Here is a 17,178-nt window from a genome sequence, read left to right on the forward strand (position 1 = left end):
TTTTTCTTTCTTCTTCCTGTTCTGAACCTTTTAAGCTTTTCTTACACACTAGCTGCTGTACAACACTCTGGCTAAAGCCTTAAATGGTTTTTTTAAAGACAAATAATTAAAAGTACAAGCATTTTTGCCCAGGACTGAAATGAAATAGCATGTAGTGTCACTTTGTAAAGATAAATTGTTCAGGCTTCAGAAATAAAACCAAACCCCGAAACTGGCAAGTCCTTTTATGTTACAGTTACCTTCCACTGTCTTGTAATCACAAAGGGGAAAAAAAACAGCTTTAACAATTTAAATGTGTAGGTTTGAATCTGACTAAATAAAGTTGGATTCTTTAGGATGTTAAAGTCTCTTTCCTAAGAGTGACTTGTTATGTACTCAGATAGTTCTGTTGAGTTTATTAAAACTCCTTGCATGAGCCACGTTGCTCGTGCGCAACTATTTGCAGGATCAGGGCTTTACATTGTAGCTACAACAGCAAATTAAACAGTAATCTAATCAGGAGTTAGCTGGGAAAAACAAAGCACCAAAACAGATACTGTGATTGTGGTGTGGAGTGGAACAACTCAAGTGTTTTAAGTTCCTGAGGTTCATAACAGTTCAGAGCCCTGTGTGCTTCCAGCCACGGCCCCAACATTGGCCTCAGTGTGCTGTTAAACATTGATGCTATTTAAAGAGTGGTGTGGCTGTTTCCTCCCCTCCAGAAGGGATACGCAGCCTCAGGATCCTTTTTCTCATAGTGTGTTTTTCAGTAAAATTTTCCCAATTTTGTAATCAGTTGGGAAGAAAGAACATTTCACAATGTTCGTAAGGCTTGTGGATGTTTTGACCAGACATCAGATTTCCTATTGATAGCATTAAATGCTTTGGAATGAAATGTTTTGGGTTTTCCATCTGTAGGCTGTCTGAGATGTCAGCAGCCAATATGACCTGCTCTTTCCCTTTTAGGTCTATAAATAAAAGGCAGCTTGTTTAACTGATCTTGCAGCAGAGAGCAGAGGTGTATATTAATGAGCTTGCTCTAATGGCACACTGGACCTATTTAGCACTACGACTGTGAAGGCTTCTCTTTTTCAGTCATAACTCATTTCCTAAGAAAATGTCAGTTATTGCTTCAGCCTATGGTCTGAGCTGGTTAGTTTATAGTTTATTTCTTCTGATCTGCACCACTGACAGATATGCTAGACATGACTGTGATTAAATACGCTTATGAAAATGGTAAACATTTGATAATATAAACCCTCTTGGGAACATGCTGTTATTTCTGCGTGGCAGCATTCTCAGGTGCATTCAAAGTATAATCTGGAAGCAAAGAAAAAACATTTTAAGCAATTACAGTTATTAGATTAAACTGCTTTGTTGGGAAAATTGTGATGTGTTTAGATCACCGTGAGATAATTCTGTGTTTTTATAAATATGGCTTTTGAATGTGTGATACTGCAACAGCGACACTGCAGTGAGATTCTAGTGTGAAATAAAGATAACATATGTATTTCCATATGGTAACAAACCAGTTCAGTCAAATAAATTTCTACAAGGTATTTTTTCCTGGTAGAAGCCCTGTTCTGAAAGCAGCAGTAGTTATAAAACCCAATAACTGCATTGTGTTCTTCCTGTAATCATGTGGCATTGTTTTGTGTCTGTGTTGGGTGTGTGCAGCATTAACGATCTCACAGCAAAGACAAAAGTAGTAACTGCAATATAATTATTATTTTTATTGGTGAAACTTGTTTAAGAGTTCTGTTGACATTTACAGACTTTGAGGATCATGCAGCATTTGTTACACTTATCCCAGGCATCAAACGTCCACAAAATGTTTAGGATTGTAGGATTAAGCAGTGACAGATTGGGGCCAGATGTCTGGGAGATCCCATAAGTGGCCTTCTCAGTTGATAAAATAGCTCTTGCCATCCTGAAGCCCGTTCAAAACTGAACATTTGTTCTTTGTAGTTGAAGCTGAGACACTTATGGGATGGCTGGATCTTCCTGGAGGGTATTTAAGAGGGAGAATGAGCACCCCATTTTTTCTAGAGTAGTTTTATATAGTGGAAATGTAAATATAAATGCACTTCAAGTAGTAAGAGTAGGTGGAAGGGTTACAAGAGTTGGTGAGTAGCAGTTAAACCCAAGAACTACCTTACAAAGTTGTCTTAACAACAGCAGCCCAGTTGAAGTTGTTGCACCACTTCAGGGAAGCTGTTTCCATATGTGGACTTCAGTAGGGACAGACTGTGAGAGATACAGTCAGCAGATCCAGAAACCAGAGAGCTGAAAAAGGTGTCCTTCAACGTGCAACTGTTCTGCAGCTCTGAGTGGATTCTCAGCCCCACCCTGCTCAGCTCTTTGCACCAACCCCATTCCTCCCTTCCTTTGAGACCTTTCACCTTCAGCTTCCTCTCTTCTCATCACTTGTGGCAAGGCTCTTGTCCCCACTGCTTTTCTCTTGAATGGAATTCCTGTTTCACCAACAGCCTTTGCCACCTTGAAAATCTGAGTACTGGAGTCACATCATTCTCTTTGCTGGTGTATTTTTCCACCTGACATGTTTATCCTGAATTTATCCCTGCATTTGGACCATCCCACTGTCTGTTACCCAGTTTAATAGAGCTGGGTAGTACAAATAATGTGAATTAGAAAATAATAACATAAATAAGAAAAGCTCTGAATGTCCAAGCATATGTGGTGATGGAGGAGCCTTACTGCTGAAGGCATTGGACATACTTAGCAAGAAAAGGCAGCTGACCACAGAAGAAGGGTCTGTAAACAAGCCCATATTTGTTTGAGTGTTGCTGCTTTCATTGCAGCTCCGAGCATTTCTGGTAGGGCCTGCTCCTTCTCTCCCCGAGGTGTCGATCCAGCAAACTCTTAAACATATGTGCTTTCATGTGTTTTAAATTAAGCTTGTGTTTAGATATTTTAGGACATTTGCTGTTGGAATTTTTGCTACTGACATCAATGAGAGTGGAGCTGGACCTTTAATGAGTTTGGATTATTCTCCATACCTTGCTACTTTGCATTGGGCCCCAGCTATGGAACTGAAGACTGGTAATCCGTAAGAAAAACATTCTGAGGGTCAAGATCCTTCTCTCTAAATTGGAGAGAGATGGATTTGATGGCTGGAGTGCTCAGGGAAGGAGGAATGATGGTGACATCCGGAGTGGTGAGAGACTCAGTGTTCAGATGGGACATGGGGGACAGGTGGTGTCCCTTGGGGGTCTGTAGTGGGACCAAGTGCAGTCTCAGCAAATTCACAGGTGACACCAAGCTGAGTGGTGCAGTTGACACTCCTGAAGGATGGAGTGGCATTCCAGAGGGACCTGGACAAGCTCCAGAAGTGGCCCATGGGGTTTGAACAAGGCCAAGTCCAGGGTCCTGCAGCTGGTTCAGGGCAACCCCTGGTACCAACACAGGCTGGGGGATGAAGGAGCCCAAAAATGCCCCAAGGGGTGGAACACCTCTTCTGAGAAGAAAGGCTGAGAGAGTTGGGCTTGTTCAGCCTGGAGAAGCCCCCAGGGAGACTTAGAGCAGCCTCTCAGTGCTTGAAGGAGACCTGGAAGAGAGGTGAAAGGGATAATACACTGTGGCATCTAATCAAAGGAGGTTGGAAAGGAGGAAAATTGAGAACAAAAAGGAAAAAAGTGATCTTTAGGACCTCAGAACATTCACTCAGCTTTATGGAATGTCCTGTGAGAAGTATGAATTTGCTGAAATCTGCTCTATTTTTCATAGACTTCAGCATTTTTGCACAATTCAAATTGCTCCATCCTGAACCTTAGTCAGAGTTTTAGTGATGATTGTGAAGACAGTTTGTTTCTTTTGAAGCCTTGGTAGCTTTGGTCATTTCCAAACCCCCCTGCCTCCTTGCACCAGCTCAAGTGTTCAGAGGTGGGTCATGGCCAAACAAAGCTTCTGAACTCATGAACTGCACGTCTGCAGGTGATTTTGTGGATCTGACACAATGGCTGTGATGAGAAAAGAGGGAAAATACATACACATCAGATAGTTGTCTGTACACATACCCAGTGTGCCATGCAGACAGGTTACTGCTCAGGGCACTAAAATACTTATGGCAGTAAGGGCCACATTGGTCCTTTGATGTGTGAGTGGCTGGGACAGGCAGGGCAGTGCCAGAAACCCCTCTGCCTGTGGCGTGCAGAGCTGATCTGCATCCAGCCTGCAACACGAAGTGCTGGCTCGAGAATCACTTTGGTTGCTGTGCTGAGGTGTTTACAAAATGAGGGACAAGCAGGATGTGGTGGGCCTTTCTCCCTCCCCTTTGGCAGGCCCTGGGAGATCAGGTGCCTCCAGGCTGTAGCACCTTCAATGCTCCTCCATCTGCAGCTGCTCTCCCTTCCCATCTCTCCCCCTGCCCTGCTGGATGCCACAGCCAGTCTGCAGCTTGCCTGCCCTGATGTGTGTGTGACAAGCAGGATTGGCAAGGTGGTGATTTCTGTGATGACATCCGAGGAGCCACAGGTTCCTGGAAAGCTGCTGATCAAAATCTTGACTCAGCAAAAGGAAGTGACAAAGCACTTTCTGATTTTGTGAGAGTCAGGATTTCACGGTTCATGAGCAAGAACCATAGAAAAAGTTGTGGCTTCTAGAAACAGTGGTTGGAACGGGTTGCTCAGAGAAGCTGTGGCTGCCCCATCCCTGGAATTGCTCAGGGCCTGGTTGGACAGGGCTTGGAGCAACCTGGGATAGTGGAAGGTGTCCCTTGCCCACGGCAGGGCTTGGAACTAGGTGACCCTTAAGGTTCCTTCCAACCCAAACCATTCTGTGAAGATGTACCTACTGTGTTTCAGAATTGCACTTAGTGTTGACAGGAAGGTGGATTGGGCTGTGTTTTTAAAATACATTCCTTGAGATCACAAGTTGTCAAGGAACCAGTTTTTTATCTGTGTAGAGGCATACATAAGAAGTGCCAGTGCTGTTAAACAGCAATATGAGCAGAGTGGGCAAAGGATATGCATTCCTTCACTCGAGTATTTGCATTCAAGTATTTGAACATGTGCAAGTGTCTGAGTGCATCCGTGGGTGTGCAGGTGCACGACTGTGCACACACGAGTGTTTGTGCTCACCTGGGAGAGTTCCCATCCTACAGACAGTGCCTCCACTGCCTGTTGTCTGTAACACTGAAGCTTAGCAAAACACCCTGCCCTTGGCCTAGTAGCTGGCAATTTTACTTATATATTTATTCAGATTTAATTTGAAGCAGTGACTTCTGTTATGAAGGCTATGCAGCGTTTTATTGCTGAGCTCCCTAATGAAACGGGTGCTTAAGAAGTCAGAATTGCTCAGGTTACTGGTTGTATAAATGCTGAGAGCAGCTCTGAATGATACAGCTAGTAAAGAAAAGGGTGCAGAATAACAGCAGAGTTCCTTTGGATTGATCTTCAAATGGATCAGGTCTTCCTGTAACAGTCCGTGCTCATCTGCTCCAGTGTATAATATTTCAGACACCTGAAACCAGGTTCTAACCCGCCAGCTTCTCTTACTCTCTGTCTGTAGCAGCTAATTGCCACTGCCCACAGTGGCTCCTGTGCCAGTTCACATCTCAGAGGACCCCTCAGAACACTCGTTCTTTCTTTAAGTTTTCTGCTCTGACACCGTGTCTTTAAGTGTTCAGCTCAGACAGAATGTGTGAGATATTTATAACCCTTGTATTATTACTGAGCTTGCACACCGTGTCTTCGGTGACAGATTAAATGAACAGCACAATATGTTGTGTTTCATCCATAAATTTCAACAGATGTTTGAATGTTGGTTGATTTATTGCACGTCCAACTCGGTTCTTACACTGTTCTCATTGTGGCTGCACATGGTTTATTTAATAGAACCTTACAATGATTTTTTTTTATGACGTTTTTCAGTTTGAAGGGTGCAACAAGGCATTTTCTAGGCTTGAGAACCTCAAGATTCACCTCCGGAGTCATACTGGGGAGAAGCCATACCTGTGTCAGCATCCTGGCTGCCAGAAAGCTTTCAGCAACTCCAGTGACCGGGCAAAGCACCAGCGGACACACCTGGACACCGTAAGCATGATTTCATACTGGGAGCTGCACCCGGGTTTCCAGTGCTCCTGGTACACAGTCGGTTCTGCAGCTGCAGGGGGGCTTGCCCTTTTCTTGAGGAGTCTTAGAAAACTCAGCTCGGAGCGAGTGTGTTTGGTTTTGACCTGCATGTGCTTTGAGAAATGAGAAAGCCTCGCTCACAGAGAGGCAGTTACGTTGTGTTACTCATGCTGAGGAGTGAGTTCCGCAGGAGTGAGTTACTCAGCAGACTCTGCCATTGTTCCTGTTCCAGTAAGAGGAGGCAGCAGCGCAGTAAGGTGCAGCTGAGTCACTGCTGCTGCACCAAATGTGTGTCATCGTCTCACTTCCTGTCCCCTTCGGTGAGGGTTCTGAGTGAATGCAAAAGCTGTTCAGAGCTTTCAGTGGAAGGTAAATGCACCTCAGCTTTGGACCGTAATTTTGTAAAAAGTGAAAATAAATTTCTCTCATGACTCTGTGGAATCAGTTAAGTACCCTCCATCAGAATTAACTGAGAGAAACCCGCTTTCATCCTCCACAGTTGGCACATCTGGCTTGACTCTGCAGCTCTTCTCACTTGTCTCACAGAGGAGAGGAGCCTGTCAAGTGTCTTGGGCTCTACTGAAATGAAATCACCAGATCACGGGGAAAGAAAGCAGTGAGACAGCTCTGCAGAGCAGTCGTGTCTCAGCATAAAGCTTGTAAAGAATAACAGGCAGAGTTGTTCCTTTGTCTTTTTCAAAGAAGTGAATATGTGGTTTAGTTTGGCCAAGTGTTTATGGGGCAGAACTTTTGAGTTTAATTGATATTTACTTTTTAAGCAGTTACACATTTCAGACAGTGCAGCATTAAGGAATGTCTAATGTACATTATGCCTTGCAAAAACAAACAAGTAAGAGAAGCAAGTCAGTCACATTTTCCAAACCAAAGCACACTTAAAATAACAATGTTTTATTTATTTGAAAGTCAACCTGAGATATTTGAATTTGTAATTTGTATCTCTTTTGAAAGTGGATATACTAAATTGCATGTAGTTTTTTAATTTATTTGCCTGAATCTAGTAGATATATTTTTAATTAGCCAAACTCACAAATGGAATGCCATCTATTAGTTTTAAGAGAGAACTGACATGGTTACTAAAGTGAGCACAAATTCTTTGTATGTGTTGTCTGTGCAATATTGAAGACAAATGTCTTAACTTTCTATTTTCTTTTCTTCTCTTCTCCCTTTACCTCTGTCTTTATTATCTGAAATGCTCATAAATCAGGAAAAAGGTACAGTAATCATTTTCTAATAACTTTCTTAAATATCTAAAACCATCCTCCGTGCTATTCCACTGCAAGTTCTCTAAAACTGTTTCTGTAGTCCTGCACACAGTAACTGAGTTCCACTTACCTGATTTAACTGAAGCCCTGTGATTTAAGCTCAGTGAATTGTGTGCTTATGTGAACATGAAAAATATGAGCTACAAGATGGTGCTGCTGCACCAAACAACTGCCTGGAATGTCAGAGCAAATAGCCATGAGCCTTTGTAAGGGTGATCACATTCTCATCTAGTTTCCCTACGGCTGAGTTGAATGATTTTATCACTAATTTGAGTGACATCACTGATTTGAAAAATACTCTGCTAGTTTTTCTGCCAAGGGATTTGTTAAAGTTTTCCATAGCTTTTCCTCAGGTGTCAGTTCTCTGTGTTCCAGACACTCCCAATAAATCTCCTTTGCCCTGTAACTTTCTGGGTAGGTGCTGTGTTAGCCTGTAAGGTCATGAATTGGTGAATGATTCTATTATTCCTTCAGAAATTTCCTGCTGCCTGGACAGAGCAGCAATGCTTATCCTCTGGAGGTACTTACAAAGAAAGGGGGTTTATAGAGGCTGCTTTTTCCTTACTGAGTGCATTTGGAATTGGTTTTAAAGCTTCTCAATGTAGGTCACTCCACCATTTATCTTCTCCAAAGGAGAATCTGTAAATCATTTCACTTACTGGTGTATGCTAGTTTGATGGAATCCCTACTAAATCATCTGGAAGTAGATCCTTCTCCTAGGCAGGAGCAGAACAAAGGGAACCTGTCTGTCCTTGTGGTAAAAAGGGCACATCAGCACTCCTCCAGGAGCAGAGCAACTGGGTTTACAGGACCTCACAGTCACTTCTCCCAAAACTGGTGGGATTTTTTCCCTTCTGTGCATCCTCCTTCTGAAACCAAGGGGATTAAAGAATGTGACATCGAGGTCATGGCAAGCCAGTTTTCTACCTTTGAGAAGACACCAAAAGGATTTGCTAGTCCTAGTGAGAGGGCTGAGGTAATGTTGATAGATGAGGCAAGAAAACAGAGGACAAAAGAATGTTCCATTCAACTCGAAAGCTTTGTGAGCTGTGCCATGCTGCACTATTTTGCTGGCATTTAAGACAATGGTCACTTAATAAAAGTGCCTTTGCTCATTTTGGCAATTGCACCTTCATTTGGAGTTTGTTCTGTAACCCAGAGATCGTGTTCCATTTGTTAGGAATAGGCATAGCCACAAGAAAATTCGGTGAGGATTTCAGTCACTGGGAAGGTCCCCTCTGAGCCTCCTTTTCTGCAGGCTGAGCCCCCCAGCTCCCTCAGCCTCTCCAGACTGTTCCCCAGCTCCATTGCCCTTCTCTTGACATGCTCCAGCCCCTCAATGCTTTTCTTGTCAAGAGGGGCCCAAAACCGCGCCCAGGATTTGAATTGGGGTCTCACCAGTGCCCAGCAATCCTTGTAAAATTTATGTAAATCAGAACTCAAAACCAGAATGTCTGTCTTTATACTGGGTGATGCCATGATAATTTTGTTTGCTGTAAAGGCTAGGAAATAAAGAAATGCTCTCAAAACCCATTCAGTTCTACCTCACTAGCATTTAGCTCAGCCCAGTGAGCCATATCCAGTGTGCCAGTGCAGAATCACTTCTGTTTGCATCGTGCCTGGTTTGTGAGCTCAGAGGGGACAGAGCAAAGAGAGGGAACAGCTCAGGTTCAGCACTGTGTGTGCTCGCTGTGGGCACAGGGGTGTGACATCTGTCCCTCACTGTGTGTGCCCCTCCTGCAGCGCTCCTGTGCTCGCTGTGGGCACAGGGGTGTGACATCTGTCCCTCACTGTGTGTGCCCCTCCTGCAGCGCTCCTGTGCTGTCTGGGGTGGGCACAGGGGTGTGACATCTGTCCCTCACTGTGTGTGCCCCTCCTGCAGCGCTCCTGTGCTGGCTGTGGGCACAGGGGTGTGACATCTGTCCCACACTGTGTGTGCCCCTCCTGCAGCGCTCCTGTGCTGGCTGTGGGCACAGGGGTGTGACATCTGTCCCTTTGCTCATTCCCAGAAGCCCTACGCCTGCCAGATCCCGGGCTGCTCCAAGCGCTACACCGACCCCAGCTCCCTGCGCAAGCACGTCAAGGCTCACTCGGCCAAAGAGCAGCAGGTGCGTAAGAAGGTAAGAGCAGGCAAGGAGCAACACAGCCCCAGAGCTCCTCAATGCAGTCATTTTTAATTTACCTCTAATTCATACATTTTCAGATCAGTTTTTCTGCAGTATCACAGATGAAAACTCAAATGGAGCTGACTTTCCTGGTTTTTAATCACTGCTGTTAAGCAAACCACCTTATATATGCGCCACCCTCTAATTTCAGTTTGCCCCACACTCTCTGTCCAAGCCTTTATTTTCTTGTTCATCTTTTATACACAAGCCCAGATTGTGCTGTCATTCACATAAAATGTCCATGCACTGAGTCTCTGCAATCAGCACTAACTGATGGTATTTGCTGCAGTACACGCTGGCGGATCATCTAAAACACAAATGAAACCGAGCAGGGGTACAGTCGAAATGTAGGAAAAGAGGACTTGAAATAGAAGAGATGTCCTTGTGTCAGCCATGCCCCTTTCCCTCCTGCTCCTCTTGTAGAGTTTTCAGCAGTCTGAACGTAGAGTCCCTTTCCCAGGACAGCTGTGTGTCCCCAAATGCTGCCTGTAACCCTCCTCTCTGCCAGATGTGCGCAGTCTGAGTAGCAGTTCCCAGCACGTCAGTGACCAGAGCTCTGCACGCTGTGGATCACTCATTGCCTGGTGAGCTTTGTGCCTGGGAGACACATGGCCCAGCACCTCCAGGCGTCCATGGAATCCAGTCTGTGCACGTATCAGCACCAATCAAAACTTTCATCTAGCCTGGCCACTGCCTAGTTTGCCATCCCAGTTTTGTATTACCAGGCCTTGTGGTTTCCCTACAGCTTTCAGCTTTAGAAGGTTCCACAGGACGTGCTCTGCATGCGTGTCCCACAGATCCCAAAATTCCCAACACTTCCCTAGTTTAACCTTTATCTCGTAATGAGAGTAAGAGTCAGAGTGCCATGGCAGTAATTGATTAATTCTATGTAATTAATTCTGTGCAATGAGAGTCAGAACGCCATAGCAGTAACTGGGCACAAAAAGAGGGTGACTGTGCCACCAGCGTCTTCTGCAATTGCAAGATCTTTGTAACAGGAAGGTTTCTTACATGAAATTCTCAGCAGATTGTGGAAAGCACCTGTGCTCCCTATTCCAAAGAAGAGAACTTCCCCATTTTTCCTTCCTGTGGTTTCTGGCATGCATACTTGAGAGAAACAAGGAGGGAATTACTTCCTAACACCAAGCCTGGGTGTCATTTGTTCAGCTCTGTGTGCTGAGCTGAAGGCATTAACATGTCACCATCCTTCAGATATAGGGACAGCCCCCACTGTTACACCTTGACACCTCCTGAGGCCTCGCTCCATTTCTGCAGAGCAAGGTGGGGAAAAAACCCCAAATCCAAACTTTGTGTGAGGGGGCACAAAGAACTTCCTGCACCAGCAGCAGGAGGCCTGAAGCACAGAATCAATCCAGGACAAATTTGTTAACAGCTGCTGCAAACCCAGGCTGCTTCGATGCACCAAGACATCAATATCCAGGGTTTCATATCACTTAATCTCCTGCCTTGAGGAATTTTCCTGTGTGCATGTACGCAGCCTCGTATAGACTTATCAAATCTATCTTACAATAATGTTAGTAACTTGCCTCCCCCACCTTATTTGGTAGACCAGTCTAAATCTGCACTCCTCCAGTGGTTTGAAATCATCTTCAGATTTCCTGTCTCATTTATCCATGATAACTTTATGAATACTTGATCCTTTGACTTTTTTTCCTCAAATGAAAAGGCACCTGAAATAGCAGCAGATTTTTGTGGTTTGTGTTTTGGTCAGGCTCTCTTAAAAAGGATCAAAGCAAACCTGGCTGATAAACAAGAACACCCCCCCCCCAAGTATTTCACTTAAATATATTAAAAAACCCCGGCACCTTTCACAACTAAGTAAATCCCAGTGTTACTGAACAGCCTACTTTGGATTTCAGATGTAGGAAAAAAGGGAAAAGACTGTTTATACTCACTTGCTCATTTTTGGTTATAACTCAGCAAAGGCAGTTGTCTGTTGGTATCAACTTCCCAAGAGTTCTGAGTGGAAATGACCCAGCCAAGAAAGAAAAATTAACAAGCTGTTCTGCCAACGTGTCTTGGTTGAGACATGCTACCAAAATGTGCCATCTCTGATACAAAACAAAATGCCTGAGCTTTGACTTGTATCAAAGGAATCCTGAGCACTTAGTTCATAGCTTAGAGGATTAGTGCAGTGGTGAGATTTGGTTGTTCTGAAAGGCTTTACAGAAACAAAACAGGAGAAAGTTAGCTGTTAATTTAGTAGTAGTTTAATTGGCTGCAGATGCACTTGCCATCCAAATGTCAGATGTTTATCTCGAACCCACAAATGGCTGTAGAGCAGAATTCTGAGAAGGTTTGCCTGGGCCCTTTATTTAGAATCCCCAAGCCCAGGGGAGATGGGTATGTGAGGCTGTACCCATAAGGACAATAACTATTTATTAATGGCTGTAGAATATGATGGCTGTTTGTGTAATGCGATCACTCTGTTATGACAAAAGCTTGGCAGCATCAGCATGTTTGAAAGAGAATTAGAAATGCTTTTCTTTCTTAATTCTCCTCTCCTGCTGTTTTTAATATGATCGACATTGTGGTTTTTGAGAGTTTGCTTCAGACCCTTTTGCCAGAGCTTTAATTTCCGTGGAGCACAGCTGACACGTGAGTGGTACCTCTTCCCCATCACTGACAGCGCCTCGCTCTGCCACTTCCAATCTGATCAGCACAAACGCTTTTCTTTCCCTATCAAATGGCTTTCCAAGTGTCACAGTTACAGGCTGATGCAAACCTTTTGCCACAGAATCCAAGAAACTACAGAAAATGTGCAGTTTAATTACTCAGGAAGGTTTGAAGGAACACAGGGTGCATTATTTTTTGAAGCAAACTAGTTGTTGATGTAGGATTAGCACACTTAACTTGTGCACTTTAGAAAACCAAAGTAATCTCTAATTACAAGTACCAAGTACTAGACACATCTTTAATTATACTGAGTGCCTAAGAATGGCGTTTCTTCCTTCTCTATATAACCCTTAAGGAGATAGATGAAGTTAATTAGAAATAATTTGGTTTTACCATGTAACACAGTGTTTCTTTTATCTTCCTCTTGTAGTTAAAGTCTTGTACTGATATTGAACAAGATGTACTCAGTGAATGCTTAGCTATCCAACAGCTCCACACATCTTCACAGCACATCCTGGATGGGAAGTGTGGCAGATCTGTAGGTCCTCATGATTTAATTACAGGTAAGAATACTTCTAATAAATAAGTGTGGTGCTAAATATGTCCTACAGCAGAGGATTCAGAAAAGATTTGTCACTCTGGAAGGCGATAAAAACTCCAGACCAACAAATAAGATGAAATAGTTATGTGTGTTGTTTGCTAAGGCCTTTTTTTTTTTTTTTTGTTTTGTTTTTTTTTGTTTTTTTTTTTTGTTTTTCAGAATTAGTCAGAGAAACAGCTCCTGTTAATTTCATGTGAAGGGGCAGCAGCCCTGCTGAGAGTCTGTCTCCATCCCTGTGTTTCCTTTCCAAGTGAGCCTTGGCCTGGGCAGAGGCAGGTGCAGGAGCTGTGCTGAGTCTGGGTGGATGCTCTGGCACAGAGCCCCACCAGGAGAGTTTTCTTCAGGAGCTGCAGGAAGCTGAGGAGGCTGAGTGTTATGATGCACTTTGGATCATAACAAAAAATATGGTGATACATGAATGGGAGAAAACGTGAATTTGAAATTCAAGTCAAACCTTCTAGTAATATTCTCTAGTATTTAATCTTTCTTTCTGTATTTTCTTTCATTCTGGTGGTTTGAACAAGAGTTGGTCCTTTTCAGGGACTTTAGACTCTTCTATACATTTCACAGGAAGAGAAAAAGAGGATTCCATTCTCTTCTGTGGCAAATAAGATACAGTTTCACAGTTTTGAGCCCCAGCAGAGGATCCTGAATCAGGGATGTGCATTTTGAGGCCCTCTGTTCAGGTGGCAGAGGGAGGCACTCCCAAGGGCCAGCAGTGTAATTGTAATCTGCCTTCTGCAAGAATCTCCTGCTTTTCTTTGATTACTCAAAATCTTCAAAACAAAAAATGCATTTTGCTTAACATCTCCTATCCTCTTTTCTAGTTCAAATTGCATTAAAATGTTGGAATGCAACTGGTGAACAGAATGGAGTAGAAAGGGAAATACCCCATCATTCTGATGGCCTTTCCCTGGCAGTCTACACTCCGGGCTTACACGTGGCTCCTTGAAAAGTGGGAGAAAGCTGGAGGGATTTGGAGTTAATTTCCAGTCTCTGCCTGTGCCACCTGCTCTGAATAAGGTCTGTGAGGGCAGCAGTGGCCTGAGCTGTCACCTTGGCAGCACCGTGTAGCAGGAGCATGGCTTGGCCTCCCCCTTCCAGGCAGGGCAGGAAAGAGCAGTGATATTTTCCTCAGAACAGGCTGCACTTCAGAACCTCAGAAACAGCCTCAGATTTCAAGTGACAACAATAAAACAGGAAAAGAGTTATTAGCTCACAGATAAACAGACCATCCCTAAGCTCTCAGTGTCATTTCAGAGAATCTCTTGTGAAATGAAGGATTTTATCTGTCCATAACTCCGGCGTTGTCTGATATGATTTCTGTGCTGATTGTATCAATCCATCACCAGGATGTTGTATAAAAACTGTAAATCTTCCCTGATACTTCCATCAGGTCGCTCCATATGAGACCCCATCAATGCACAGTATGAACAAGTGCCAGGGAAAAATAAATCACGATTTGAAAGACTGTTTGGCAGTGAAACAGAAGTTGCTTCATCTTATGTGCAGTACAATCCACAGGCAGAACTGTTCCTCTGTCATTGTTTAGGGCTGAAGCATGAGGACATTCCTGCTGCCACCTATAGTCTGCAGTGATTGCACATTTGCTCTTTCAAATAAGCTGAGGTAATATTTTTGAGAAATCAGTTATAATTCTGTATGTAGGCTATACGTGGATAAATACAGTGTATGGTATCCTCATATTCCACTTGAAATATGAAAACATTCATGGTTTGGGCTTTTGAGTTTGGTTTTTGTGTTATTTTTTTTCAAAGAAACCACATTATTAATGTGCAGAGCTCTGGGCTTTAGGGACCACTTGGATTCCTGGAGAATTTCAGTTTTGTCTTTCTCCAAGTTAAAGCACATTTTAAATATGTCAGGGATGAAAGCCCATCACAGAAAAAAAACCAAAATATTAAATAAGGCCCCATCCCTTGTGTCTGACTTCAAAGTAGGTAAGACAGTGAGCAGCGGAATGTTTCTGCAGTCAGAAGAACCCATTGTTTGCTGAGATCTTCCTCCTTTTTCCCTCCTCATAACTAAGATGCTTCATGGCTGCACACATTTAGCTCAGCCTGTGGACAGGAGCTTGTATCACTCTGGTCCCACTCAGGCATTTTCTCTGGGTTTTATTACTGTTTGCCTGCTCTCAGCATAAAGCTGAGGGGAAGAGGCTGCTGGTCGCAGATGCTCAGGGCACTGCTTTGGCCACAGATGTTAAGGGTAAAGGCCAAGCCATTTAAAACACTGATGGATGACTTCTGTTTACAAGCTGAGGTGGTCAATGTGTGAGGAGGCCCAAGGTGCACAGGCCTGGCATGGGCTGAACTTGCAGGAGTCATTCCCAGCAGCTCCAGAGGCTTCTGGGTGACTTCAGGTACACAGAATATCAGTGCTCAGTGCTGAAAAAATGGAAGAAAAACTCTAAAAGGAAAGAAATTTTGGAAGTACTGAAAACTGTACTGAGAGTGGATTAGCAGCTGCTCTTTCCCCCTTGACTTGTTGGTCCGTGGGGAGGGAGCTGGGTGAGGCAGCACAGAGCATGGTGTGGGTGGCTTGGGGGAATGTGGGGACAAGGGACACCACGTGCCAAACTGCGTGTGAGTGGTGCTGCACAGAGATGTAGGGACAGGAGAACTCACTGATGACAAACCGTACGTCATGTGTTTCACCCACCCTCAGTGCACAGGTCCAAGCAGGGGCCTTTTCCCTCAGAAAGTGGGATCAGGAAGTCAAAAGATAGATCTGGGAGAGGATGTCCCCAGCTAGAAACTCTTCAAGCCCAGCAGTGGGCACTGGGTGTCCACCCCAACAGTTCCACAGATGGGTAAATCCCTCTGCAGAGAGGTTGGGGGTGGCAGAAACTGGAGGTGCCAGGGATTCTGGTTTCTTTTGGTTTTCTCATGCAGTGGGTTTGAGTTCAGGGATCACGTGGGACTCAGCTGCTTCCCACACAGAGTTGTGGGGTGGTTTTTTAAACATCTTCTTGCTCCTCTAGAGGGTTATGCTGTTTGTAGGTACTCAGCTACTCTGTCTCTCTCATCACCTCAAGGAACAGGCCAGTGGAGAGACATCCTGAGCATGCATGAACACTTCAGGGGTGGGATTGAAAGATAAACCACGGAGTGTGTTTGCTGGCCACCACACTGCTAAGATGACCCTTTTTTGAGGGCTTTTTGCACAAGTTGCTGCTGGGCCCGCAGTGTGGGAGCCTTAGAGCAGGAGCAGCTTGGTTTAGGCTCTGCAGTTTCCTCCAGGCTGTGCTGTCAGTACACCTGAACCGGTGGTGTGGGAAACAGAGCTGAAGTGCAAAGTGACACTGAACAGTCGAGGTCAAATTTGGCTCATCTTTCAAGCCTGACATGGAATGTATGAACAGTGAGGATCTGAGGGAAGTGGAAACTGTTGTATTATGAAATGCACCGAAGCCACCAGTGGAAAAGCATTTCCACAATGTAGCATCTTTGCTACTGGCTTACTGTTACCAGAAGAGGCTTTGACAAATAAATCCTCGCATCACCTGGGAACATCTGATTTCTTAAAGCCCCTTCTGTCTGGTGTGCAGTGCAGAAAGCAAGTTGTTTTCACTGGCTGGTTGACAAATGTTCTGTCTAGCTGGAGACAGAGATGATGTGGTTCAGTTTTGTTGCTTTAGATCTGTCAGCAGCTGAGGACTCATTGTTCATGAGGGGTTTTTGACTCATCTGAAGCCCCTGACAAAGGTGGCTGGAATCTTGCCTCGGTCGTTCTGCTCTTCAGTCACACACAGAAACAGATGCTGACATTCAGATGTTGCTTCTCCACTCCAAGGGTGTCACACATTCCCCACATCTCTGGATTTTCGTGTTGCCTTCTGCTTGTTCCGTGTCACTGGGAGGGTTCGGGAGGGCTGCAGTCCAGAGCCCTGCCAGTGACACAGCTGGCACACGGCTCTGTCCTGGATGTGCAGCTCTGCACACGCTGAGTGGGAAAGAATAGATGAAGGTACAGGAGGAGAGATGGCAAAGACAGGCCCCAGAGGGGTCTCTGTGCTCTAGAGCTGGACACTGGGAGCTGGCAGACCTCACTTGCTGCTCACAGCCTTCAGGTGACAGTGTGAGTGGCAGTTCTGGTCCTCATCCGTGTGCACGTTCCCTGGGAGGGTGGGACAGAACTGTGGCAGATGTGTGGTGGGCAAAACTTGGAGAAAGGCAGAAAAACTGGGAAGAGAAGGACAAGGACTAGACTTTTCCCAGAGCAGCATGACCAGGAGCCAGCCCTTTCCCCCTGCCCTAAGGTGGCATTTGCACGCTGCGTGCTTGCGCTCCTGTGATGTCTGTCACCACAGACATGTCACCACAGAGACCTGCTCTCAGTGCAGCCTTCACACCAAAGTCAGAGTGAGGGCCCTGCAGGCAATGCCTGTCTTGGTGCAT

The 17,178-nt window shown here is 44.7% G+C and overlaps 1 protein-coding gene across 4 annotated transcripts in view; it reads left to right on the forward strand.

The window, feature by feature from the left end:
* The window catches only part of GLIS1 (GLIS family zinc finger 1), a 180,097-nt gene that overhangs the window by 139,955 nt on the left and 22,964 nt on the right, over positions 1-17,178 (forward strand). For all 4 annotated transcript variants that reach the window (XM_038144217.1, XM_038144215.1, XM_038144218.1 and 1 more), the window contains 3 exons: positions 5,871-6,032; positions 9,364-9,474; positions 12,587-12,719. In XM_038144217.1, the coding sequence (XP_038000145.1) occupies positions 5,871-6,032; positions 9,364-9,474; positions 12,587-12,719 (406 nt within the window). The remainder of the gene's footprint in view (positions 1-5,870; positions 6,033-9,363; positions 9,475-12,586; positions 12,720-17,178) is intronic.

The sequence above is a fragment of the Motacilla alba genome, chromosome 8, assembly GCF_015832195.1.
Source record: "Motacilla alba alba isolate MOTALB_02 chromosome 8, Motacilla_alba_V1.0_pri, whole genome shotgun sequence".
In the NCBI taxonomy this organism is placed as follows: Eukaryota; Metazoa; Chordata; class Aves; order Passeriformes; family Motacillidae; genus Motacilla; species Motacilla alba.